The sequence below is a fragment of the Rhinopithecus bieti genome, unplaced genomic scaffold (genome assembly GCF_001698545.2).
Source record: "Rhinopithecus bieti isolate Rb0 unplaced genomic scaffold, ASM169854v2 scaffold_13262, whole genome shotgun sequence".
Taxonomy (NCBI): domain Eukaryota; kingdom Metazoa; phylum Chordata; class Mammalia; order Primates; family Cercopithecidae; genus Rhinopithecus; species Rhinopithecus bieti.
This window is the reverse complement of record NW_016808004.1, coordinates 1,885,711-1,912,675: the sequence shown is the minus strand read 5'-3', so window position 1 is coordinate 1,912,675 and position 26,965 is coordinate 1,885,711. Positions and strand designations below refer to the sequence as shown.

Below are 26,965 nucleotides of genomic sequence, written 5' to 3'. Positions count from 1 at the left end.
GTCACTGAACTCTCACTGCATGCCTGGAACTTTGCTTGCAGACTCAGAGTCCACGTGGCTGCCCTCTGCTACACAAACTCAGACGTACAAGACCTACAGACAGACACGGACATGGACAGCAGTCACCCAGGGATCATTCACAGTCTGTCCTCTCTCCACACATACACCCCGTCTTTTCAGTCCCCTCTCCTGGTTCTTCCATATTTTCCTAACCTCTGAACACAGGAATGTTCAGGGTTCAGTCCTCAAACCTCCCCACTTGTTTATACTCACTTTTTTTTTTTTTTTTGAGACAGGGTCTCACTCTGTCACCCAGGCTAGAGCACAGCGGCCCAATCTCAGCTCCCTGTAACCTCTGCCTCCCGGGTTCAAGCAATTCTCGTGCCTCAGCCTCCCAAGTAGCTGGGACTACAGGCACATGCTACCATGCCCAGTTAATTTTTGTATTTTTAGTAGAGACTGGGTTTAACTATGTTGCCCAGGCTGGTCTTGAACTCCTGACCTCAAGCAATCCCAGCAATGTCTACCCGGGCACTCTTCACTCCTTTACCCAGCTTTGTATTTTCTCTGTAGCTCTTATCACAGTCTGATATACTGTAGATTTATTTGCTTATTTGTTCATTGTCCATCTCTTCCCACTTAAATATAAACTCCATTAAGGCAAAGACTTTGTCTTGTTCACTGCTGTATCCCTCCAATTACAACAGTGCTTGGAAAATAGCAGTGCTCAATAGATATTTGTTGAATGAATGCTGGGAACCAAGTGAATATTTGTTGAATTGAGGGGAACTGGATCCCACTCTTTTTTCTTTTTCTTTGAGACAGACTCTTGTTCTGTGCCCAAGCTGAAGTGCAGTGGTTCAATCTTGGCTCACTGCAACCTCTGCCTCCCAGGTTCAAGCGATATTCCTGCCCGAGCCTCCCAAGTATCTGGGACTACAGGCATGAGCCACTGCTCCTGGCTAATTTTTGTATTTTTAGTAGAGACGGGGTTTCACCATGTTGGCCAGGCTGGTCTCAAACTCTTGACCTCAGGTGTTCCACCCACCTCGGCCTCCCAGAGTGCTGGGTTTACAGGCTTGAGCCACTGTACCCATAATACAGGTAACATAGCCTACATGAGTAATATCTAGTCTGAAAACGAATACCGCCTTGAGTATTTAAAACAGAGAGATGTTAATAGACATCACACAAGCAATGGAAGAATCAAGAAAACACTGGAGAGGATGATGCAACTCAGATCAGCAGCAGCAGGAAACCATTTCTCCTAGGCCAGAGGGTGAGAAGGAAGGTATTCAGGGCACAGAGACCAGGGACACCAACAGATACTTTCTCATAATTCTGACAGCTGCTGTAAGGAGAGGAGTCTGGGGCATCTGGCCGGGTTTCCAAATCCGCTCTGCCCTTTTCTTCCAAGGATGATCTGGTTCTGCTCTTTGATCCAGGGCACTGCTTTAAAGAGCCTATTCGTGTATGACAGGTACCAGACTAGTATTGTCCACTGGTGCGTGGACTCTGATAGCACCCAGAGGATCCACTGTTCCTGTGGCAGTGGAGGATGGATGACAGGACACACCCTGGGTGCAGCTGGTGTCTTTAATTTAGTACAAGCACCTTTCAAAGATCTCATTACACTTGAAAGCCTCACCTCCGGAAGGCAGTGGGTGGGGGAGTAGCTGTTCAGCCGCAGTAGAGATAGGACCAATGGGTGCATTTCTGAGGAAGTAGGCTTCAACTAAGGAAGAAGTTTTTTTTTTTTTTGAGACGGAGTCTCGCTCTGCCGCCCAGGCTGGAGTGCTGTGGCCGGATCTCAGCTCACTGCAAGCTCCGCCTCCCGGGTTCACGCCATTCTCCTGCCTCAGCCTCCCGAGTAGCTGGGACTACAGGTGCCCGCCACCACGCCCGGCTAATTTTTTGTATTTTTAGTAGAGACGGGGTTTCATCATGTTAGCCAGGATGGTCTTGATCTCCTGACCTCGTGATCCGCCCATCTCGGCCTCCCAAAGTGCTGGGATTATAGATGTGAGCCACCGCGCCCAGCCAGAATATATTTTTAATTAAAAAGAAATACTATTAAAGATTAAGAGTTTCAAATTGCTCTATTTTAAGGATCTTTTTAACCATAAGATAGACTAACCAAGATCTGGAATTTCCTTGAGGAACATGATCTTATCATTCCAGGTTTTCATGAACATCAAGGCTGACACATAATCTGAACCACTCAATGGCAGTCCTAGTGGCTCTGTCCCTTCATCACTTTCATTCTCTCTGTTGTTCTGACTACACAAAGGTCTAGGAGACTATTTCCATGATGGATGTTCTCATCTCTTGACAAACTCAGAGATGATCCTTTTGAAAATTAGGCTATTGAGGCAATGTCACCAATCAGAACCACCCTCAGGCTCAAACATTACTTTGCTTAGTTCCTAACAGAAGCTACACCTGTAAGCTGCAGTGCAGGTGTCCTTGTACTCCTGGAGCTTCACGCACACCATGTTGAGGAATTGATCTGAATATGCACTCAAGTCATGCATCAGGTTCAGGAGGTCTTGCACTGTCTTCTCCACAATGATTGTGCTCTGGAAATGAACAACAAAGAGAGGATATGAGATTTCTGTAGTCAAGTAATGTGTAGGACAAGGAAGGACAACTCCAAGTATGTCATAATTTAAGGTACCTAAGCTTTCCTGGAAGAATGTGACATTTTGAAATATGAACTCAAAACAACAACCAAATAAGAATCTTACACAGCGCTGGTCTTCCCAAGACCTGAGCAAGTGTTTTTTCTGGAAGGACACAGAATGGGGATTTTCAAGTTGATATCATGGAATTCTTGACACTCACAAGATAACTTTGGCTTTTAAGACAGAAAATGCATATTCAGCTGGAGCCTGATTTATCACTCCAAGGCTCTTTGAGATTAGGAACCTATGACAGGCAGCACAAAGAAAAAACCTTCCATGATTTATTTTAAAAGTTTCAAAACCATCAATCTATTCAGAATAACAACTAACATTTGTATTGTGTTTTACAGCTTGTAGAATGTTTTCACATACACAGCATATGTTATCTCACTTGAGACTCACACAATAATCATGATAATCATGAACATTTATAGGGTTCTTACAAGTGCAAAGTACAATGATAAGCACTTTGTATATTTTATTTCCTTTAATTCTCTCAACGCCCCCTATACCTATCAGGTGTATCCTATCATCATCCCCGGTTTAAAGACGAGGAAACAAGCTTAGGAAGATGAAGAAAACAAAGAAGGAGCTCCAGGCTTTGCTCTTCTAACTATACCATTCTGCCTCAGAGCCAGACCAGAGTTCTGCTGCCCACAGTGCATTTTCTCACGAGATTACAGTGTTTCATATTGCTGTCACCACTGTAGGCGCAGGGTCTAAACACACTCAGACATATTTTAAAACTGAATTAAAAAACTATCCGAAAGGAAAAATAAGCCCATCTTAAAGCTAGATGCCGACAGCATTGTATAGTAAATCAGTGTTATATCTGAAAAAGACACATGGTCAACAAATTCTAAATATTTGATTAAGAAAAGACTTAGTTGTTTAAACCATTAGTTCATGCCTCTTTCAAAAGAAGCAAAATTACACTGGGGTAAATATTAATCGCATGCTTAGCAGCTTGGAATCCTTCAGTCAGTAACTGGTTTGTTGATTTTATATTTATATAAAATTACATAGGCTATGATAAGCTTAGCCATAAAAATAAGCTTAAAAAAATACTTTTCCAGTCTTGACAGTGAACTATGAAGAAATCAAAGGCATTTTCATTATGCTTAAATACAGATGATGGGGTACAGGGTTTTGGCTAATTATTTTCTTAAAATCAAAAGATTAAACAAAGGTGTATGGCTCTTCTCAACACAGTAGGGGATTAGCTTGAATTATGAGTTACACTTGCATGCTTATTCAAGATTTGGTGGTAGAAGCTTCTTGTCATCTTTCCCCTTCCTCTCATTCTTCCCACCCCAGTAAAATAATCAGAAGGTGAAAAGCAAGGAGCACTTACATTCTGTAAGGCAAAACCTCATAGGAAGTCAAATTACAGTCTCTATAGAATCCCCACAAGTTCAACTTCCTTTTCTGTATTGATTTTAAGATTAAAGCACTGCAGCTTCACCCTGATCCATAATCCCATTCCTCTGTATTTGTGTGTGAGTGACAGGAATTGATTCTGCCTGGCTACACGTCCCTACACTAGGAAGAATTTAAAATCCTCATCCTGATTCAAAACACAAGATATCCTACAACATGTGGGCAGCAATTAACAAAGGAGACTGAAGTTCAGCCATCCTAACAAAGCCTGTTTAAAATCTAAAACATTGCAGGGAAGACGAGCATGAGGAGATCCCTCTGATTATTGGGAGAAAGGGCCTGGTTCTACTCCCAAGTATGCTATTGATGACCATCTCTGGGGTAGGTTTGGGTAGCCCTTTCCTTTCTTATGACTCAATTTAGTTCTCTAATAAACAAGGATAATTGGATTGCTCCTTTACTCTGTTGGCCCCCATGACTCATGCATTCAATTTGTGTACTGGCGCTTTCATACTGGACGAATACTGTGTAATGGCTCTCAAGGCATCTAAGGTGTATTTCGTCTTCCTGAATAGATTATCAGCCTCTCAAGAGGGATCAGCATTCCTCTTTTCTTTTCCCTCAGTTGTTTATAATCTCTCAGGATTTTCAGGACAATACTATTAATAAAAGAAACTAGGCTAATAATGTTAATACACAGAATAAATCTCCGAATGCCATATATGTGAGGGATGTTAGACACAGACACCTGTGCATTTTGAAGTCTCCTTGGGTGGTTTAGGTTTGGTTTGTATTTATTGCAGAGCTTTCAGCTGACTAGAATTGTGCTGATAGCATTTGGAGGGGAAGGGATGACTGCAAACACCTCTGCATATCCACTGGAGGTCAAGGTTTTGGGGGTGAACAGGAAGTACCAGCAGGGAATGATTAGATGCCATGGTTTAATTCTAATGGTTGTGCTCAACACAGAGCCTCTGTGATGCTATATGATTACATACAATTTTCCAGCTATTTGGTTGGTTTACCTTGTCATGGTAGCACTCTGGATAATCAATCACTACATTCTTTTCAAGAAAAATGACACTGTATTTTGCCAAATGATGGGTATTTTTACAGGGAAAAAAGTTTCCATTTTTCAAGAATTTATAACAATTTCCAAATCAGTGGCTCTGACAGATAAATGTTGAAAATATCAAATTTCTAACAAGGTCAATCCTGTTTTTATTTATTTGATCTCTTTAGCAATGCAAATGATTTACTGACACATTATTAATTTTGGGATTTGCTAATGTTGACTATAATGACTTCATAATAAGCAAAACCCTGATTTTCTTCATTATAATTTCTATTAAACAAATCATAAATGATTGATATTTGCTTGGAAACAACTCAATTCACATTTCTTGCAACTTATTACCAGGTAATAAAGTCTATGCATGACATGAAAAATGAGAAAAGAAATGATAAATCCCAGGACAGTTGATGTAATAAAAAAAATATTGCTGTGGAAAATAAACACTTAAAGTTTATTACAGGGATACGCTGGTAATCTAAAGTATAAAGTGAACCAGTTGCTTGGTTCTGCACTTAAAAAAATTTAATCAGTGAATGAATAAAGATGATTGTACTTTTGAGAACTAGTCTACTGTTTGCCAGAATGGGGCTCTGCCTCATGATACTAATATCCTGTTACAGAAAATCGGCTCCCAGTCCACATAATTTGGAAAATACTGAATTAAAGAAAACTGAAGTGGTGTTTTTACTGGATGACTTCAGAAACCTTTAATATGCTAGAGTCATGAGGAGTCTTAAAGAGGCCAATGCAGTATTCAGTCTTCCCTTAACTATCAAAGTAATGAAACCATTGTTCATAGTCCATCTTTTCACATCTACTGGAACAGTGTTTCACAGTTTGGGAACAACTCTCCCTAATTCTCTGGTCATACTAATCAGGACCCAGGATACTAATCATACTACTAAGGCCCAATGACATGCTTAAGGACACATGAGGAGTACCACTGTCAACAGGGCGAGCTTCATCAGGCCTCTTACTTCTCGATCCTTCCTTCTCAGCCCTTTCATGAACACCAATCATCTTCAGTTCTGCCTCCAGCCTACCCCTCTAGGCTTCTCTCTCTCTTTTTAAAAGTTTTTTTCTCCATTAAAATTATTATTATTACTATTTTTTCCTCTATGCTTCTCTCCAGTTCCTCTGAACATGCCCATCTTTTGCTCCAACCACACTAAATTACTAGTGACTCCTTGCCTGCACCAGGCTACTTTTTGCCTTTGTGCTTTTGTGCCTCCTAATCTTAGTGTCTGGAATATTATTGCTAGCTCATGACTCTCATCTTTGGAGATTACCTTCTCTGATTTAAATGCCCCTTCTGTGCCACCAGAGGACCCTGGCATTTTGGCCCATGCTCTAATTGGAGTGTGGTAATCACTGGTTCAATTGACCATCTCTTCCACTACACTGCTAATTCCTGTTGATCAGTGACTGTACCTTCACACCTCTAACACCTCACAAGGTATATGGCATATTGCAGGTGCTCAATAAACATGTATTGATTTAATGCACATGCACAACACATTCAGAATAGGGTGAAAAGAGCGAGTTAGAGTATAATTGTAGTAGTGGATAAGAGCCTGATTTGGTAAGGTGAAATGAGACCACTGCCTCCTTATTACTACACTGTATCTTTTTTTTTTTTTCTGAGACCGAGTCTCACTCTGTCGCTCAGGCTGGAGTACAGCAGCATGATCTTGGCTCACTGCAACCTCCGTCTCCCGGGTTCAAGTGATTCTCCTGCCTCAGCCTCCCAAGTAGCTGGGACTACAGGCGCGTGCCACCACAACTGGCTAATTTTGTATTTTAGTAGAGAGGGGTTTCACCATGTTAGTCAGGCTGGTCTCGATCTCCTGACCTCATGATCCGACCGCCTCGGCCTCCCAAAGTGCTGGGATTATAGGCATGAGTCACTGTGCCCGGCCACTACACTGTATCTTAATTTCCATGGTTCTAAGGACTGAACATTTATTGTGGCTGAAAGTCTTGGGTATTTCCACAACAGCACTCTTAACTTCACCTGATTGTATTATTTTCTATAATGGGAATTCATTATATATGTATATATAACTGAATGTGTTCATTTTAATGTTTTAAGACATAAATTCCCAATTCAAAATGTGCTGATTTTAAAGTTTTAAGACACAAATAAATTCACAATTCAGAAACAAAACCAACATCAAAACAACTTTAGTTTGGCGAATAGAGTCTCTGTATCTGTATTGTTTTACTTCCTGAGAGGACAGATCAGAGATGCTGCTAAGAATCTAAGGTTCTGTATGGTCAGAGAAATATGTCTATCACTTCAGACACACATTTCCAGCACCATCACACACGTGCGTGCGCACGCATACACACACACACGGAGTGTAGGGCAAGCACACCTAAGAGCAATAATTTAAGCATCTCCTTAGAATGATCCTGTGTGGCAATGCACCTGAATGTGTGTTCCGAGCTAGGTAATTTGGGAGTGGCTAACCTGGAGATTCCTTCCTTATCTATGATAAACATCTGAGGGCCCTGGCTGATTTCATGGAACACCAGCCATAGGGGGGATTGAGGCCCTGAGTTTTGGGTTACATTAAAGTTGCCAGGTGGAGGTGGTTGGGAGGGTGGTAAGTGGAAATGCTCTATAAACTGCATGATGTTTGTAGGTGGTTGTGGTTTTCCTGCCCAGCCCGTCCCCACTGGACTCTCTCCCTTGTATTAAGCCCGTAATAAAACCCCCTCTCTCCTCTGCTGGCTCTGGGTCTCTTCTTCGACCTCTTGAACCTGATGCGTTTCCTACTGAGGTTAACAAGGGTTTGGCACAACAAGAAGCAATCGTGAAAACAGGGCTTCGCAAACGTTTGATGACAATAATGGTTTTGTTTATTGGGGCATATTCAATGACAAGTCACTAAAACTTGTATATCATATTGTCTTTCCAGTTACTATCAGCTCTAAGCTGTAGCTGCCTGTAAAAAATGACAATAACTATGAAAACGACAGTAATGATACAGACAAAAGGAAATATGCTTTCCATTTTTTAATCTATGCTTTGATTTGTGTGATGTTTAAACTGTTCTGAATGTGTCCTCCCTTTACTAAGATGACTTGCAAAAGGCTATACGTCCAAGAGCTGGTGCCTGAGGAACTGCCACCTCTGTGCCTTCCAAATCAGCCTCCACCCTGAACGCAGAGTAATCTTTTTGAAAATTCTACCTCCCACAGAAATGAGTGTTCATGTCAATCAAAAGACATGAACACAAATCTTCACAATGATTTTATTTATTTATTGCAGCTCTAGCTTAATTTTTTCTTTTTCCTGAGATGGGGTCAGACTGGAGCTCAGTAGTGTGATCATAGCTTATTGCAATCTCAAGCTCCTGGGCTCAAGTGATCCTCCCACTTCACTCTCCAGTAGCTGGGACTACAGGCAGAGGGCACCATATGAGGCTAATTTCTTTTTTTTGGTAGAGATGGAGTCTTGCTATGCTGCCCAGGCTGGTCTTAAACTCCTGGCCTCAAATGATCCTCCCACCCCTGCCTCCCAAAGTGCTGGTATTACAGACATCAGCCACTGTGCCTGGCCTAATCGTTTTATTTATAACAGCCAAAAAAAAAAAAAAAAAAAATCAATTCTCATGTCAATCAATAAAGTGGGCAAAGTGGGCAAATAAATTGTGGTATACTCATACAATGGAAAACTACAGAGTCATGAAAGAGACAGGCTACTGCTGCAGGCAACACATGGATGAACTGTGCAGATCTTAGGCTGAGTCAAAGTAGCCTGACCCAAAGGTGTGCAACTGGACAATTTTATGATTATTGTAGTTCAAAATCAGGGAAAAGTAACCTCTGGTGATAGAAGTCAGAATAGTGGCTACCCTTAAGAGAGGGTCCTAACTGCGAAGGAGAGGACATTCTAGGTGCTGGCATTATACTGACGGAATAGCTGTTGTGTTAGTAAAAATGTATATAAAAATTCTTTGTGCTTAAGATTTGTGCACTTCAGAATTTGTAAGGTTAACATCAAAGGAAAAAAATTTAAAGTTATGTCCGTTCACGGGATTAAAACTCTTTAATGGATGAGGACTCACGTTGCTCAGATAACTCAGAAGGCCCTTCATGACATGGCTTCTGTCTACCCTTCCAGCCCCACCTCCTACCATTTTCTACTTTCCTCTCTGTGATTCAGCTACATGGGGGTTCTTTCAATTCTTCATTACCATTTCCGGACCTTGTACCTTCCAGCAATGCTGTTCCTTGTCTCCCGACAGTACTTTTGTTTCTCTTTTGGGTCTCAGCTAACATATCCTTTCTGTGGGAAGATTCTCCCTAACCCTCATACCAGATTAGGTTTTCCTGTTATAAATACCTAGAACACCTTCTATGTCTTTGTTACAACACTTAACACACTTGTAATGGCTTGTTTAGGGTCTGCCTTCCCCAGTGGTCTGTGAGATTCCAGAAGGGAGGGACACTTATTCAGGACCTGGCACACAACAGGTACTCAATAAATCTTTCTTAACTGAATGAGTAAAGTTAAGTACATCCTATATTAAGATCAATTCGTTGCCTATTAGAAGGCAGAGAAAGGACAAAAAGCAGGTCTAATGCTATGCTCTGTAGTTTGGTTCTCAAATAAAACTTTATGTTCAAGGCCAAGTCTGGAAATAACCCAAATGTCCATCAACAGTAGAGTAGATAAATAAAACTGTGACATATTCATACAATGAGATGCTACAGAGCAATGAAAAAGAGCAAGCTAGTAGTTAACATAAGAATTCACATGGAAAAATATCACAGACATAATGCCGAATGAAAGTAGCCAGTCACAAAAAGATATATACTGTTTGATCTCATTTATGTGAAGGTCAAGATCCGGCATAGCTAATATAGGGTGAGACAAATCAGAATAGTGGTTATTTGTTTTTAGAGCAGGGTGGGGAGGATATTGACTGGGAAAGGCATCTGGTTGGTGGTTACATGAATGCATGTTAAGCCTCAATTTTAAACAATTTATTTACAACCATTGTTACAAATAGGTACCTCTTCAAAAACCTTTGAGAATACAATCCTTAGGTATATTGGTATTCTAATACAATAGTTTTTACTTATGATATATTTTAAAAATGTGAACACATAGAAGTATTGTTGGCAACACTGCTACTGACTACCAGATGAAAACTGTTCTGGAGAGGATGGGAAGTTGTTTGGGGAAACAGCAGAGAACTTAGCTAATTGATTAAATAGATAAATAAGTAAGTACCTTCTCTATGCCAAACACTAGCCTAACTGCAGGAGATACAAAGCCAGATAAGATTCTTGCCCTCCAACAATCTTAGATACTAGCAGGATTAAGAAAGTAAGTTCACACAATGAGAACACTTGGACACAGGGCGGGGAACATCACACACTGGGGCCTGTCATGGGGTAGGGGTATGGGAGAGGGATAGCATTAAAAAAAATACCTAATGTCAATGATGAGTTAATGGGTGCAGCAAACCAACCCATGTATACATATGTAACAAACCTGCATGTTGTGCATACGTACCCTAGAACTTAAAGTATAAGAATAAATAAATAAATAAGAAATTCCTGATGAAGATAAAAAAAGAAAGAAAATAAGTTCACAAATAAGGACAATAAAATGTCCTAGGTGCTGATGGGCATCTGCATATTGTACAGTAGAGGCACAGAGGAAGAGTTAATTGGACTGGGGTGAAAGGCAGGGAGAGAGAGGTGAGAAAGAAGAGTGTACAACTGAACTGACTCCTGCAAGATAAATAATTGAGATTTGTAGAATGAACAAAGATGGAAAAAGAGCACTTCAAGAAGATGGAGCAGTATGAACATGAAACAGCATGGGATTCAGGGAACTATAAGTGGTTGTTCATGGCTGGGGTGAAGGCGGTGTGTAGGGGAGTGGGGATTGGGGGGGGTATGTATGCATGATCAGGTGGGAGGGCTCAGAGAGGCAGTCAGAAGCCAAGTCATGAATGTCCTTTTACGACATACATACATACATACATACGTACATACATACACACACAGACAGAGTACTTGAACATTTGGAATATCACTCATTTCCAGCAAGAAAATATAAATAATTCAATCTGATGACACTAATCACTAGATGAGCCACTTCAAGTACAGAAGATAATTTCAAAAAGTTTCACTGTTCAGAAAAGATGAATATACTTACATAATAAACTCTGAAGTTCTTTTGTCAGGCTAATGAGGCAGAATTTAGAAATAAGCTTACACAAAAAATATGAGGTCAAATTTTAGACAATCAAAAAAACTATATGCCTTTAGAATTCACATAAGCTATTCTTATTAAATTTATTTGCCAATAAAAACATGGAAAATGTGTATGATATAAATTATCAATAATATATATTTTTAACATTTTGGGTAGAAATCATTTATGGTTGAATAAAATCTGTGACGAACATAATCTTATAAGCACAGCTGTCTCTTTATGAGGCTTATTTGGGGGTTTGTGATTTCATATTCAACACAAAACAAAACATAACAGCAGGAAAGGGAGAAAAAGTCTACAACAGTTGTGCTTAATTAGACCGTATGAACCCAGGGGCCATCTTTCTTTCCCTAGCTAATATTACATAATAAGGCAGTAATCGTTGACTTATGTATTTCAAATCAATGCAACTCTACGGGTAAGTTGTCAATACCTCTTGATATGCAATGGGTTCCATTACATATGGGTAGAAACAGATCGATGAATAGGAAAGTATTAGCATTTATAAGAAATATCCCTAACACCCTCCTTCCCCAACACAAGCACACACACACAAACACCCATGCACACTTCAAAAGCACCTTAAGGCTGTTATTCAGCAAAACAGAAGGTGCTACATGTTAGAAAAGATATAGAAATGTAACAATGACATTAGCAGATACTGTACTTCTACTGGGCCTAGCAATGTTCTTGGTAAAAAGCATGGCCTTTTTTTTTCAGGGGTGATGATAATCTACTCGAGAAAACATCAATTAGAACAGGAAACAGTGATATTCCAAGAGAAGAGGGAAATGAGTATAAAAGACAAGATAAGGGAACAGGAATATAAAGGTGGGGGAGCCTGAACTGGGATCTGGAGTACGGGGAGGTTTGGATACTTACAGAGGCAGAGGCAGGGTATTCAGGCAAGGGAAAAGGTGTAAGTAAAGGCTGGGGATAAAGGATGAGCTGGTCATGTGTAGCAGTTAGGAGACAAGTGTGGCTGGAGGAGGGAATTTCTGTCAAGGAATCTGGAGAAAGGGTTGAATGGATGGGGGAGCCAGCTTGTGAAAGGCCTGAATGACAGACAGGCTGAGGGTGTTCTGCAGCTGGACAGAGGCAGGGCAGTATTCGGTAGCAGAGCTCACGATCCTAATTCTAGAGCTGAAAGCTGTTATCTAGTCTAATTCTCTGGCTTAAAAAAGAACCATAACAAATATTAAAGGGCCTGTCAAAGACATTAAATATATAGATAGTTTATGATACTTCAAAATCTAGAATCCAGCTCTGTGAGTCCCTCTGGCCAAAGCTGATGATTAGTGCATCAGAAAGAATAAATTATTACAGATGATTACACATACTGAAAAATCAACGAAGAGAGAAAGTCAGAAAAAACTCATTTGTCACCATTTAAGGTGGCTATTAAAACAAAACTGTCTTTGAAATTTGGTAAATAAAAATTATGCATTTGTGCTATCTTGCCAGTAGGAACTATATTTCAGCATTACCAAATTCAAAAAGTACTATTTTAAGGAAGAATACCAGCTAATAAATGTAGAAAAAATAATATAATTACAAAATAAGGCAGGATGTGGTGGCTCACACTTGTAATCCCAGCACTTAGAGAGGCCGACACAGAACTGTTTGAGCCCAGGAGTTTGAGACCAGCCTAGGCAACACGGCAAGACCCTGTCTCTACAAAAAATAGAAAAATTAGCTGGGTGTGGTGATGTGTACCTGTAATCCCTGCTACACTGGAGGCTGATGTGGGAGAATCACTTGAGTCTAGATGTTCCAGGTAAGCTATGATTGCACCACTACTCAAGCCTGGCAACAGAGCGAGACTCCGTCTCAAAAAAAATAGTAATACAAATAAAAAAATCATTTTGTGGCCCCTAATAAAACAACTGATTCAGGTAAAGGTTATCCATTGGTACTAAGACAAAATGAAAGTTGAGGCCAGGCGCGGTGGCTCACCCCTGTAATCCTAGCACTTTGGGAAGCCAAGGCAGGTGGACGGCCTGAGGTCAGGAATTTGAAACCAGTCTGGCCAACATGATGAAACCCCATCTCCACTAAAAATACAAAAATTAGCCAGGCAAGGTGGAGCACACCTGTAGTCCCAGCTACTCAGGAGGCTGAGGCAGGAGAATCACTTGAACCCGGGAGGCGGAGGTTGCGGTGAGCCGAGATCACGCCACTACACTCCAGACTGGGTGACACAGCAAGACTCCGTCTCAAAAACAAACAAACAAACAAACACAAAAAACCAAAATGAAAGTTAACCAGAAATTGTGGAAATGAACATCCACATAGGGTCAATGTTATAGAACATCAATTACTTCCCCACAACAAAAATCAAATTACACAATGGAGGGATTAGAAGGTCACAAGCCTCATCCAGGGGTCGAGCTCGGCCTAATTAATGTAAGGAAGCCAGTTCTTACAGGTTTATGAATGAGATAGAATATGAATATAACATCATCTATGATATATTCTCACTAAAAGCATTTAACTTCAATCTAATCAAGCTTTCAGACCTAACTTCTAGTAACAGGAAACAGAGAAAGCAATCAAATACAGAAGCTGGAATGTTCCACAGCATGGCTGGCTGGTTCCGTTCACTGTATCAGTGTCAAGAAAAAAATGTGACTGTTTGGGATTACAGAGACTTAAGCCACATAACAATTATGGTCCTAGATGGAATCCCAGTTTGAACAAACCAGCTGAAAAGGACATTTCTGGGACAATGCATCTGGGAAAATGCAAAATTGACTACATATTATAAATATGGAGATACTAGAAACTTTTTCTAATTGTGACAGTGATAATGCTGTCTTGATAATGCATTAATGATAATGAAGAAAATGCTCTTGTTCTGCAGGGAAGTAAAATTAAAGTATTTCAGTATAAAATAGCTTGAAATCCTGCCTTAAGCAATTAGAAAACCAGACAAAATATGGGAAACAATAGTTTCAGACACCAGAGATGAAAAACAAATGACGTGAGCCCTCTGAGTGCCCCAGCTGAAGAGTTTCTGGGTCATAATGCAGGAAGAAGGGACCTGGACAGAACCTGGCAGTCTTGTTAGGTTGAGACAGAATTCGGAGTTTCAGAAGACCAAGACAGCTACAGTTCACTGTGGCAAAATACTGAAGAGTGGAGAGCTTCACAAAGAGAGGGGAGGGTGGGGAGAGAAAGAGAGCACGTGTGTGCAAAAGGGAGCATATGTGAGCACAAGATCTGTGTAGATCTTCTGTGTAGAACCTTTGGCTAAGTACTGGTCTGTGTGAAGGACGCTACCGAGGCCAGAGAGGACCACCTCAATGGAGCAGGCAGAATAATCCAATTTGTGAACTCACAAATCCTGTGAGTTCACACAGGGCAATGAATGGTCCATGTTCCTTTCCACTAGTTAGAGTGGAAGAACCTCCTAATAAATAGGGTGCCAGGTAGTCTTCAAAACAATATTGCCTCAGCAGCGGGGCCAAATTAGCCTCAGAGTAAAAGCTGCCCTGGACCTGTCTGATAAAGCCTGGAAGCAAGGCTGACATGATGAAAATAATTCTAAATAACTTAAATGTGTTCCCAAAGTTCAACAATATTTAAAGAACTATAACAAAATCCAGCACTTAACAATGTAAAAAAAACCTCGCATGTCTAGGATCCAATAAAAAAATTACCGGGCATATGGAAATAAGTTGGAAAATATATGAGGAGAAGTAAAAATCAGTTAAGGGAAACAGACCCAGGGATGACACAGATAATAGAAAAGGAGGTTAAAACAGCTATTAGGAATAGGGTCCTATGTCTAAAAACATAATGGAAAATATAAACACGGCGGAAACAGAAATGGAAGACACAGCAATAGAAACTATCCAAAATAAAACACATAGAGAAAAAAGGATTAAAAAAAACAGGACAGAGAGTCAGCAAACTGAGAAACAATATCAGGCAGCTTAATATACATGCAACTGGGGGTGGGGGGTGCAGAGAAAATGTAAGAAGATATAGTGGCTGGAAATTTTCCAAATTTGATGAAAAGTATAAGCCCACAGATTCAAGCAGCTCAATATATCTCAAATGGAAGATAAAAACTATAGAAAGTCACAAATAATCGAATTGCTGAAAATCAGCGATAAATAGAAACATCTTAAAACAACCGCCAGAAAACAACACAAAACAAAACAGAAAGAAAGAAATGAGATTTCAAAGGAAAAAGAAGAATCTAGGCCTTTTAAGTCCGTTTGATGTTCTCTTTACCACCCTATACTGTGCCCCCTCCCCGGGAAAATGGTATTCGATGAAGACTTGGCAGACACACTGGGGTGGCCTGGAGAAGTGAGAGTTCACAGTAAGGCATCTGACTAAAGCCCTGGCAGTAGTCTAGGGTGGCTTGCACTGTGGTACCATGAGAAAAAAAAAGATTCAACAGAGAAAAAAAGAAGTAGAACAGACCAAAAAAAGAAAGAAGAAGGAAGGAGAAGGAGAAGAAGAAGAAGGAGGAGGAGGAGGAGGAGGAGGAGGAGGAGGAGGAGGAGGAGGAGGAGGAGAAGGAGAAGGAGGAGGAAAAGATGACTTCATATGATAAAAGCTAAGCTAAGAAAAGTAAGAGTTCCTTGGATCATGTATGGACATTTGACCTTTAAGAAACAAACCAGCTACTCACATCCTCCAGTGAAGAAAGAACAACCCGGGAAAACTCGCTCGAGGTAGTGTTGTCCCCGGAAATTTTACTTCCCAGTTGTATATTTCCAAATATTCTTTTCCTGCTCAAAAGACCCAATATGATTCCCTGCTCTACAGTCTACACACACACACACCCCTTCACTCTGTTCCTTAACCTAAGCAATATGAGTTGTTATTTTTTAAATGTAATTTGCTCAAGGAAAAATATTAATAGCAAGAAGCAATATAAAAGTTAAAAGACATGAAAAGCCACAAATATAGATGAGCTTATAGCAAACAGATATATATTCAAAGATAACCAATTCTAGCCCCTACAAGGTAAAATACCCAAGCACTCTTGCTTCCTTTCTCTTGTTTTGGGTATACCTGTAGATATTATATCAACAGCATTTATATTATATATAAATGTGAATGTTAGAATAAGCCTACTTACCTATCTGTGAATCCATCCAATATTTATTGACCACCTACTATGTGGCAGGCACTGCTACTATGCTATGCTCTCGAATACAACAGCAAAACGGTTTATACTGTTATGACTGAAACCCAGGCTCTGAATCCAGAGCCCATATCTTAACCACTATTTTTTTGTTACTTCCAGTAAAGATGAAAAGCAGTAAGTTCAATCTTTTCAGGTAGTCCATGATGCCAGGTGTAGCGTGGTAAAGATGAATGAAGACTGCTTGTGGAAGAAGGTTATTGTGACCTTCCTCAGATGACAGTTCCAATGGTGGGATTGGTGAGGCCAAAACTAGGTTTACAGGAAGCTGTGAAGGTAGTGTGTGGTGCAGGAAGACACACTGTCATCGGAGATATTCACCAGTGAAAAAAAGGTGTGAAGTAACTCAGTAAGTAGATAGGATGGGGTCAGGACAGCAAATGAAGATGGGACCTTCCTGATCATCAATGGACCATTCTATGTGACCAGTCTCAGGAGACACAGACCACTCCAATGCCAGCAGCCAAGAGACACTTCCTGGGCAGTTTTGGGCCAGCAAGATCTCTTCTCTCATCCCACGTGCCTCAAACCCTGACCTCTAAATTTACTCAGAACTGATACCTAAGACAAAAGGTCAGACCAGAAGGACATACGATTGTCATACAGGTACAGGCCAGTAATCCAACCTGTCTTCAAACTTAACATTCTGAAATTATTTTAGCATAGGTTTCCACGCCCTGCTAAAAACATCACCACAGCATTTCCTAACACCCTTCTTCCTCAGAACTCAGAGTACTTGCAAATATCTCAATCAATATCCAAACAGATTGTGAGAAAGTAGAGCAGTCATTATCATCCCTATTTTATCACGAGTCTAACACTTAAAGCCGTTTCAAGGAACAAGTATAACACTAGAGAAAGGTTTTCAAAGAACTCCAGAATATCAAGCTGCCACCAAAGGTGGTCTGAAATGCTTTCATTTCCTCACGTATCTCAGATTCGCATTCCACACCAACTAGTTTGTCATGCTGCAAAGCATCTGTAGTTACAGAAGCCCCTCTTGATGTAGCAATGTTATTTAGACATTTTATGTGATTATTTTGTCCTTTTAAAGATTACGTGTCCTCAGCCACTCCTTTAGAGCCAATAAACCCCCAAAATTCACAGAGGAGAACCTTTACTATTCCTTTTGCTAGCAAAGGTAAGGTCTATTCAGCAGGAGGCTCCAATGACCCATAATGGGGCATGATTCATTAGGGAAGAGCTACAAATATATCAATCAACATGTCAGAGGAGAAGTCCGGTTACATGCAGTGGGAGATGCGTACCACATATACATTTGTTCCGCTCTGTGCAGGCTCACCTGTCTTTGGTGGTTCACACCATATAATAATCAATTTTGCTGACAAGTTTCCCTACAAATGGTTTCAGCCTCAGTTACGCGTGCACCTCAGAGGTGAGATCTGCAGCCCTCTAAGGAGGAGAATGAGCAGGGAGCTTGGCTTCCCGTAAAACAGAACATATGGAACTGTTTGAGGGAGAGAGTGTGCAAGCAAGCGTGCCAGTGTACACGCGCAAGGGAAAATTTGTTCAAGAGTGGAGATTCAGCTTGGATATGCCTCCTACTGGGAGGGACAATAACACTTGAGAAGAACTAATGAATTTTCAGAGCAGTTCTTGATTTTAACAAAACTGGTTGTTGTGAACCCAGCATTCTAGCTCATTCCAAAAATAAATTTAACTGCTTTATATAACTTTTCCATGCTGAGTAAAACAAAATGCACCACTGGGCAAAAATCAAATAGCTAGCCAACAGGTGACCTGGGCTCCAAACATAATTTTAACATTGACTGACTCTGAGATGTTGAACAAGTTGCTCTCCTTTTCTTCATTTGCAAGGGTTATGATAACCTTTATGAACCATGGTGATATCTCCAGCCTTCCCACCATAAAGTAACCTTAGGCTTTAATTTAACTGTCTCCCTGAGTTTAGGAGATGAGTCATTGTATTTCCTAGATTTTAGTTATCAAAGCACATAATTTGTGAAGAGATAGGCCAATATGATATTGGAAATCACTGGAATGCATTCTAATTAAACTCAGTGGCATCCTGCCCAAGTTTATATGAAAGGAACAGTAACAGTACCACCCACGTATTGCCCAGGGAAGCAGCTTTTCTCCCAAGTCCAAGAACAGTTAGTGGTTAAAAATCAGAATATCAAATCTTTGCTAAGTTTCCCTCTGAGACAATCTCTTCATACAGGAAACACCTACACCCTGGGAAGGAGACAGCCAACACTTAGAATGTACGATAGTTTTCAAACTCAGATTTCACCAACCAGAAAAAAAAAAAAAGGACCAATATAGATCCAATTTTTCATTTTATCAAGTTAGAATACTTAAAACAAAGGGGGATTATCTATATTACCACTCTTTTCATAAAATAATGGCAATGTTTTAACACCAAATAGGAGGAAAATAATGTCAGAAAAAAGGACAGTCTCTTCTAAGAAAATCAACTTAAAATCTTCACACTTACCCCACCTCCCACACATCCACCCTACCCACTACTTTGACCTTACTTTCCCCATTTTCTGTGGATCACATGCTGGACTGGCTGCCCCAGGTTAGTGAACAGGCTTTTGTGTACCTTCCTCTAGGAGAGAGGTGTGAGGTATCATTAACAGAGTACATGTTTCACAGATGACTATGCCTGATGAGACATATGCCAAAAGACAATGTTTGACTGTTGTGATTGTTTTCAACTTTGGGTGAGGCAGAGGAACTTTTGCTTTTATTATTCATTTGCTTTTAGAGACAGGGTCGGGCTCTGTCACCTAGGCCGGAGTGCAGTAGTACAATCAGGTGCACACCACCACAAATGGCTAAATTTTTTTGTAGAGATGGGGTCTCACTATGTTGCCCAGGCTGATCTCAAACTCCTGTCTCAAATAATCCTCATACCTGGGCCCTCCAAAATGCTGGGACTATAGGCGTGAGCCACTGTGCCCAACCGAGCTTTTGCTTTTGACTGAGAAGTCATCATTCTACCAAACCAGGCTTTGTATTTTCTCAAGTCTGTCACTAGACTGGGGAGGAGAACAGAGATAGGGTCATATGTTTTAAAAAGCAGAGGAAAGAAAACATACAAAGACTCAGTTATCATGATTTTATCTTTGGGCTATTAAGTATGCATTTTTTAAAATATAAAATTAATATGAAACTCAAAAGTGTTAAATGAAATTGTTCAACAGCCTCTTACTGCGGGTTACTTAGGAGGGATTTTAAGAACATGCAGTTATAATTTGGAAAAACATTCTAATGATTCATAAATTGACCACAGTTCCCAAGTAACTGAAGACAATAGCACTCACCGCAAAACATAGACAGAGCATTCAAATCATTTTAATCGTTTCTCATTTTTTTTCTTTTAAACTCTCTGCTCCTTTTATCACTAAGATTTTTGTAAATGAAAAGTAAAATGTCCCTGCTGCCCATTTTCTTCTTTTATTGTTTCCCTTTTGCTCTAACAATGAGGGTAAAATTAAGTGCCTGGACCACTAGAGATTTCCAGATGGTCAGACAAATGAGTACTTCAGCTCCCGGCTTGCATTTTTGATAGATATGGACACACATCTCTCACTCTGTCCCTGTGGCTCTTGTTCAATACACAGTTGATTTAGCCTAAGTACCTTAAATATGTGGCTACCACATTCCTGCCTGGGGTGAAGACCAAAACTGAATTAACTGCTAACATCAAAATGGGAACTTTCTATGCATTTATAAAAAATACCCTTTATTTTTCTGGGGTTTACACTTGAAATAAAATACTAAAAGCTAATATTATGTATATTTTAATCTTTGCAGATTATTTTGAAATGTAATTTTTTTATTTGTCTCCCTTCCTGATTCCCACCTTTCCTCCAGTTCATTTCATTGACTCTTTTCCTAGTTCCCTAGAACTGTCACACCACTCCTGGGATACAACCCCAGGCCATTTTGCCTCTTCTTTTATTCTCATGTGTTCCATTGCTGTTATCCTTCTGGCCTTGAACATTAGCACCTAAGGAAGGGCTGGATGACAAATACAAGTGTTTATTTTATTAAGTAAATATGCACATATTGCTTACTATAAGCCACCCATTATTCTAGGTGCTTTTAAATTAATTCATTTGGTCCTCATAATAACTGTGCTAGGTGGATACTGTTACTATCTCCACTTTACAGATGATAAAACTGAGGCACAAAAAGTTCAGTAACAACCCCAAGGTAACATAACCAGCAGATGATGAAGCCCAGATTCAAAGCCAGTCAGTCTGTCTCCAGAGCCCTTGCTCTTAACCATTGGTAGAGGAAGAATGTGAAGAAGCAGGAAGGAGAAGAGGATGGGAAGCAGAAATAGAGGGAGAAAGAGGGAAATTAATGACTGAATCATTGGGGATGAGAAAGATGGAGGGAGAGGCAGCCTAGGAGTAACCATGGATCCAGAGTGAAAATCTGGGCTTGGTGTTCATACGGCTGTGGGGCAAAAATGCGTAAGGTTGGTATAACCACCTTGGAGGAAGAGTTTTGCCATCTTGAAGACGAATGGTAATTGGTGCAGCTCACAATCACTCATGACTGGCAGGAATAGAAGAGCATGACTAGCGGTGTGCTGGTAAATGTTTTGACAACCAGGGAAATGGAGGGGTCCTGGTTTGTGGTGTTTGGTGGTTTTCGTGGTATAAATAGTCCCACCATGGCTGATTTCAAGCTACCACTGAGATGTCACTGAACTTAAAGATGTCACTGAACTCAGAGTTGGGAAGAGATGAAAAGCAACACAACCAGTAATAAGGTATAATAATTCTACTATCAGCAGTAGATGCAGACACCCTCAAGAACATAGATAACCCTGAAATGTTATAAAATAATTAAGAAATGATGAGTCTTGGCATTTATCACCTTTGTCATATTATGGAATTTGCTTTTTAATAATGGCTGTATTTAACAATCAGCTCACAAAATTTCAGAAAGTTTGACAACCAGCTCCCTGGAGCACAGAGAATGTGAGTATGACTACCCGAGTGCCTCTATTCTCAGGTAAGTGGATGGAGAGTGAGCTGAGACTTGATCTTCACAAGACCCCAAATTTACCCTAGCTAGGAAATAAATGCAGAAAGAGGGGAAACAAAAATGACAGAGCTTATGAGAAACAGAATACCCACTCTAACTTGAAGACTGGAGAAAGAGGTCAAGTGTGAAAGAGTTTGAGAAGGCAAGTCTAGAGAAGGGCTGAGTGTGTGTTCTCTACCAGGCTATAGGCCACGAGTGGCAAACAAAACAACCTTACCACCTACCCTGAACTCCCTAAGCGAGGTCTTGTGTCTTCTTTCTCTGTTCTACTGAGATTTGTACTCACAGGAAACAGAGGTCAAGAAGGAGTAGAGACATTTCATAAAATGACCCTCTTTAGATGAGCCACAATAATCAACTGTGTAAAAAGAAAATACAACTCAGGAGTTTAATGGAAACCATTTACACACAAAGCTGGATGTAGCACTGAGAAAAAATTTGCACAGACGGCTCTGGTAGAAAAGAAAAAGTCAAATATCAAAGGCAGCTAGAAATCTTTGGAGGGCAACAATCTGTCTCACTCAAGTTTTCCTGAGAATCAAGCAGAGTCTAGTACAATCATACTTGGGAAGAATTTTCCACTAAATGGATTTCCATGGTATCTGTTCCATGAGGTAACCGTTTTAAAAATTTTTGTCACTTGAGTACAAAGAGAGGTAGGGAGATGTGTGTGAGAAAAAAGAAAACCCGCTGCCTTTTTCTTTATTGCTTAAGATATTTGAAAATTCATGAGCTCAAAAAGGGATGCACACTTAACAATCTTTTACCTCTAGCTCTGCCTGCAACCTTTACTAGATATAGCACAGTAAAGAATTTTACGTATAAAGTACTTACCAAATGCTTGCTGAATTGAAAGATTAGTGCAAGATCCATCTCATCACACCAAACTGCCAAATAATAGACTGTTCTGCTAATTGACATTTGAATATATAATTATAACTAGCAACCCTACCTAGCAGAGCACCTTGGGTCAAACAATCAGCTAGCTTCCAGATCCCAAGTGGCAAGCTGTGGATTGAATTGGAAGTTAGCTAACACACTTCTCATTTACAACTGGAAAGAGGAGGCACAGCTGAAAGCCTCAGGTTGGCTTTGGTGAAGCCAACACTGAGGCTGAGGCCCTTTCAGTTTTATTGAACACTGTGTTTCTGTTCCCTCATGCCCCTTAAGTGATAAGAACTTCCTGCCACATGATTCTAGTTTAGAGAAGGGATTCTATTTCCTGCCATAGTTGATGTGGTACAGCTGGATACAAATAGAGTCTATCTAATGAAGAACCTCTACCAAGTTCTTTTTCCAGAACAATCATTTAGTGAATATTTCTTGAGCACCTACTACAAGGAATGTACTGTGCTATGGAGATGTGTGGATAGAAGGGGCAGGAGACTAATTTTTATTAAATACCTCCTCCATGCCAGGGACTATGCTAAGCAGGGACAAGGCTTCATCTCACTTAGTCCTCACACGCCTCATTTTACAGATGAAGACAGGGAGCTACAGAAAGGTTAAGTTCTTTGCCCAAGAGAACACAGCTAGTAATTGGTGGGCCCCAGAGCTGCCCCCAGGCTGCTCCTACCCCAAGGCCTGCTCTACTATACCACATTGCAACTTATTTCAAGAATTATCAGGCAAAGCCCTGGAGCGAGAACAAATGCAGTCTAGTTGATCTAGTTTGAGTCTTCTTGAAGAGGATAGAAAATATGCATACACAGGAATTCAGCTGCCCATGGCTTTCTAGACAACTTAAGAATCTCAGGTGGGCCTTCAGGGAGGGTAACTAGAAAGGCTGGATTTGCAGTGCATGCATAGGAAGAAAAGAAGGGGGGTGGGTGTTCCATATTCTTCCAAGCGCCTGCTGGGAGAGGCAGGGCAGGGCCTTCTAAGTAAAGGCACAGGGAGCAGGAAGGACAGATGTTATCGAGGGGAGAATTTACTTCTAGGTAAAGAAAGCAGATTCAAAATACACATTTATTCTCCCTCCCTCTTGAAACCCCATTGAAATGATGATAAAGAGATTATTTTTTCCCCAAGACATAAACCTACAAGGGTAAGGAGAACAAGAGGGAGAAAACAAAAGCAACGTAATTTTGAAAGCTGAAAGGCATATTAGAGAGATCAGTTCCTTTAATAGACTCAAGAAAATGGAATCCTGTGTGAATAGGAGGGAAGGCTGGGAAACAACCTAATCTTTATTTTGAATTCCTGGCAGCCCCAGGTACATCTGGACATGGGGCAAAAGCGGGGAGTGGTTCATAAAAGGATTACTTGAAAGTTTACTGAAGAAGTAGTCAGCCCCCTAGATCCCTTAGGCCCTCCCTGGGCAACTGTCTCTTCACCCCAGCAAAAACTTGAAGGTTTATTTTTTGGAAGGAATAAAATAGAGGGTCTCTGGACTGGCAGACTTCATGAACAATTAAGGGTGGAAGAAATATTAAGTGAATTCACATATACTGGACGCCAGAAATTCCCACCTCTCTTCTACCCTCTTCCCATTTGGTTTCCTGGATACTGGCAGCCAGGCCTTTGATCTCCAGAAAGCAGATTAGAGAATCTTTCTCTGTGGTATCTAGTCTAAGACAAAAGACCTAAAGATACTGACATTGGAGGTCTCGCAAATAAATGGCCCAGTCAAATCTTTATGGTTCTATGACCCTACCTCAAGCCAAGAGATAAGATGAGAAGAATAAATAAAAGCTAAACAACTCCGTTCCTTAGTATTTGAAAAATAAAAAGGATCTCTTTGAACCAAACTCCATATAAAACTATTACTAAAAAACAGTTTAAAGTATTTTAATTTATTTACAGAAGAAAATGCTTTTTACCTTCTGTGTTCTTGGCAATTATTTGCTTACCACATTAATGGAATAACCTCAGATTCACGCTGGTTTAAAAGAGAAGGACATTAGCACATATGCCTGAAAGATCCCCTAAACCATACAGTAAGATAACACACAGTGCAGTGCACAGGTCATAATCTTCCTTTAATTAAGTTAATCAATACACATTTGCTCAGGGTTCTATGGAAAGGACCTGGTCTCTTTTAATATGCACACCCACCTCTGAGACTTCTAAAAATTAGTCTGTGGCAGGTTTAAGTCAGTGATTAGGGTTTTCCACTGTTATCCTACAGGTCATACTATGCATCACATTTAAGTGAATGTGGCAGGATAATCTTCTGAGAGGCTACTTTCTGTTCTAACTGCTGCAGGACACTGGACGGGCTGGGGGGTGGGGGGAGAAACACCCCAAAGATATTTTTCTCCTTCTCTGCCCTCACTTGAAAAGAATGGTTCCCCAGGCAAGGATTAACAGTTTCCTTTGCTCCAGGAAATATCCCCCTAAAAACCTACCAGCCAGGTGTCTGAGAGAGGAAGCTGAGACTGCCCTCAATGGGAAGGGGTAAGAGGTTTTATACACTTCGTAAAGATTGATGCCATAATGGTAATGAGAACAAACTTGAACATTTACTGAGTGCTGACTACTGTGTTTGAAAGTTTTCATAGTAATATGCAAGTTAGAGATTTACATACTAATTTATTTAATCCTTGCAACAATCCTGTGAAGAGGGTATTATTATTGCCATTTTGCAAAAGAGAAAACTGAGGCACAGGGAGGATAAATAATGTGCCTAATGCCATATAGCTAGTGAATGGGAGGGCCAGGATTTGAACCCTGGCAGTCTGGCTGCAGAGCCCACTGGATTATTTACTCATAGTAGATCCCTGGCCTGGGAATGCCTGGACTGAGGAGCGCTAGTTTCCATACAGGCTCCAGTGGTTGAGTTCGATTGGCATGAGTGGCAAGATCACAGGGCACGGCAGAGCCAAAAGTTTTCAAATCTCCTGAAGGGACTTGCAAGTGACCCTCTCAGCAAAGACGGCAATGGACAGAATGCATTTTAGGAGAGAGGGCATGCACATTTCTCTTTTCAGTAGAACAAGTTGTACAACTCTTATAAAGCTCTCCAAAAAAGGTTTTAAATGGGAAGCGTTAGTTAACTTGATTGTGGGCATCACTTCACAATGGATGCATAGATCAAATCGGCACATTGTACACGTTATATATAAGTAATTTTATTTTATTGTCTCAGTAAAGCTGGAACTTTTTTTAAAACTCAAAGCTTTAGAGCACATAGGCTCTCGGATCCAGGGATGAATCAAAATGAGTTTTACTTTGGAAGAAGGAAAGTAGATAAATAAATTAAAAGGTACTTGTTAGAGCTGAGATTTAGTGTAAGAAGCAAGTGGTGATGCCTCAAATTAACCAATCCCATTGCCCAGCCTACACGACTAGCTATCCCTTATCCAAAACAGGACAGCAGCCTCACCAGTAGAGCCTCTCTAGCTAGCATTATCTCTTGCTACCTCCCCTATGTTCCATAGCTGTAATGAAGAGCACACCTGTGCCCCTATTCCTTAGTTCCCTGCCCCCAAACATCTCATACCAACTAGGCCTTGACACACACAAGGCCCGGTGCATCCTGAGCATCTAGTCAATGTCTGGTACCCAGTAAGCCAAGTACCTGAGCCACGTAGTGTGTAGTAGGGACAGAAGAGCTTGAATGCACCTCCATCTCTGTCAGTGACTCACTCTGTGACGTTGAGAAGTTGCTCGATTTCCCTTAATCTCATATTTAAAGTATTTGCAGTATAGTATTGTTGCAAAGATTAAATGAGATCATATACATGAAAAGCATGTTACTCAACAGTAATGTGCTTATTATTAGTAATTGTTAGCTATTAATAGTTTCTCATCATAAATGTTACTTGTCAGTCCCAGAGTTATTATATGTCCCCCTTCATAAATATTAGTTGAAAGAAGGTAATTTCTCTGAGAAATTATTGATAAATGACTATAATCTTTATTAAGAAAATATGCACAGCAAAATAGATGTCTCCAAGTTCACAATGATTGGTGATATGATTTGGCTCTGTGTCTCCACTCAAATTTCATGTTGAATTATGATCTTCAGTGTTGGAGGAGGGGCTTGGTGAGAGGTGACAGGATCAACATTCCCCCTTGATGTTCTCGTGATAGTGAGTTCTCACAAGATCTGGTTTTTAAAAGTGGGAGTACGTCCCCTTTGCTCTCTCTCTCCTGCTCTGCAACGGTAAGATGTGCCTGCTTCCCCTTCGCCTTCTGTTATGGTTGTAAGTTTCCTGAGGCCTCCCAGCCATGCTTCCTGTACAGCCTGTGGAACTGTGAGTCAATTAAATCTATTTCTTCACAAATTATCTAGTCTTAGGTAGTCCTTCATAGCAGTATGAGAACAGACTAACACAATTGATCATTAGTAGAGATATCTTAAAAGAGCAACTAAGATACAAGTGTTTCTACAGAGGAATAAATACAAATAAACA

At 40.4% G+C, this 26,965-nt stretch overlaps 1 protein-coding gene across 1 annotated transcript in view; it reads right to left on the bottom strand.

The window, feature by feature from the left end:
* Positions 1-2,409: 2,409 nt before the first annotated feature.
* Positions 2,410-26,965, bottom strand: part of LOC108537538 (exocyst complex component 4) — a 661,401-nt gene continuing 636,845 nt past the window's right edge. The window contains exon 12 of the mRNA XM_017885082.1: positions 2,410-2,579. Coding sequence (XP_017740571.1) covers positions 2,427-2,579 — 153 coding nt within the window. The 3' untranslated portion in view covers positions 2,410-2,426. The remainder of the gene's footprint in view (positions 2,580-26,965) is intronic.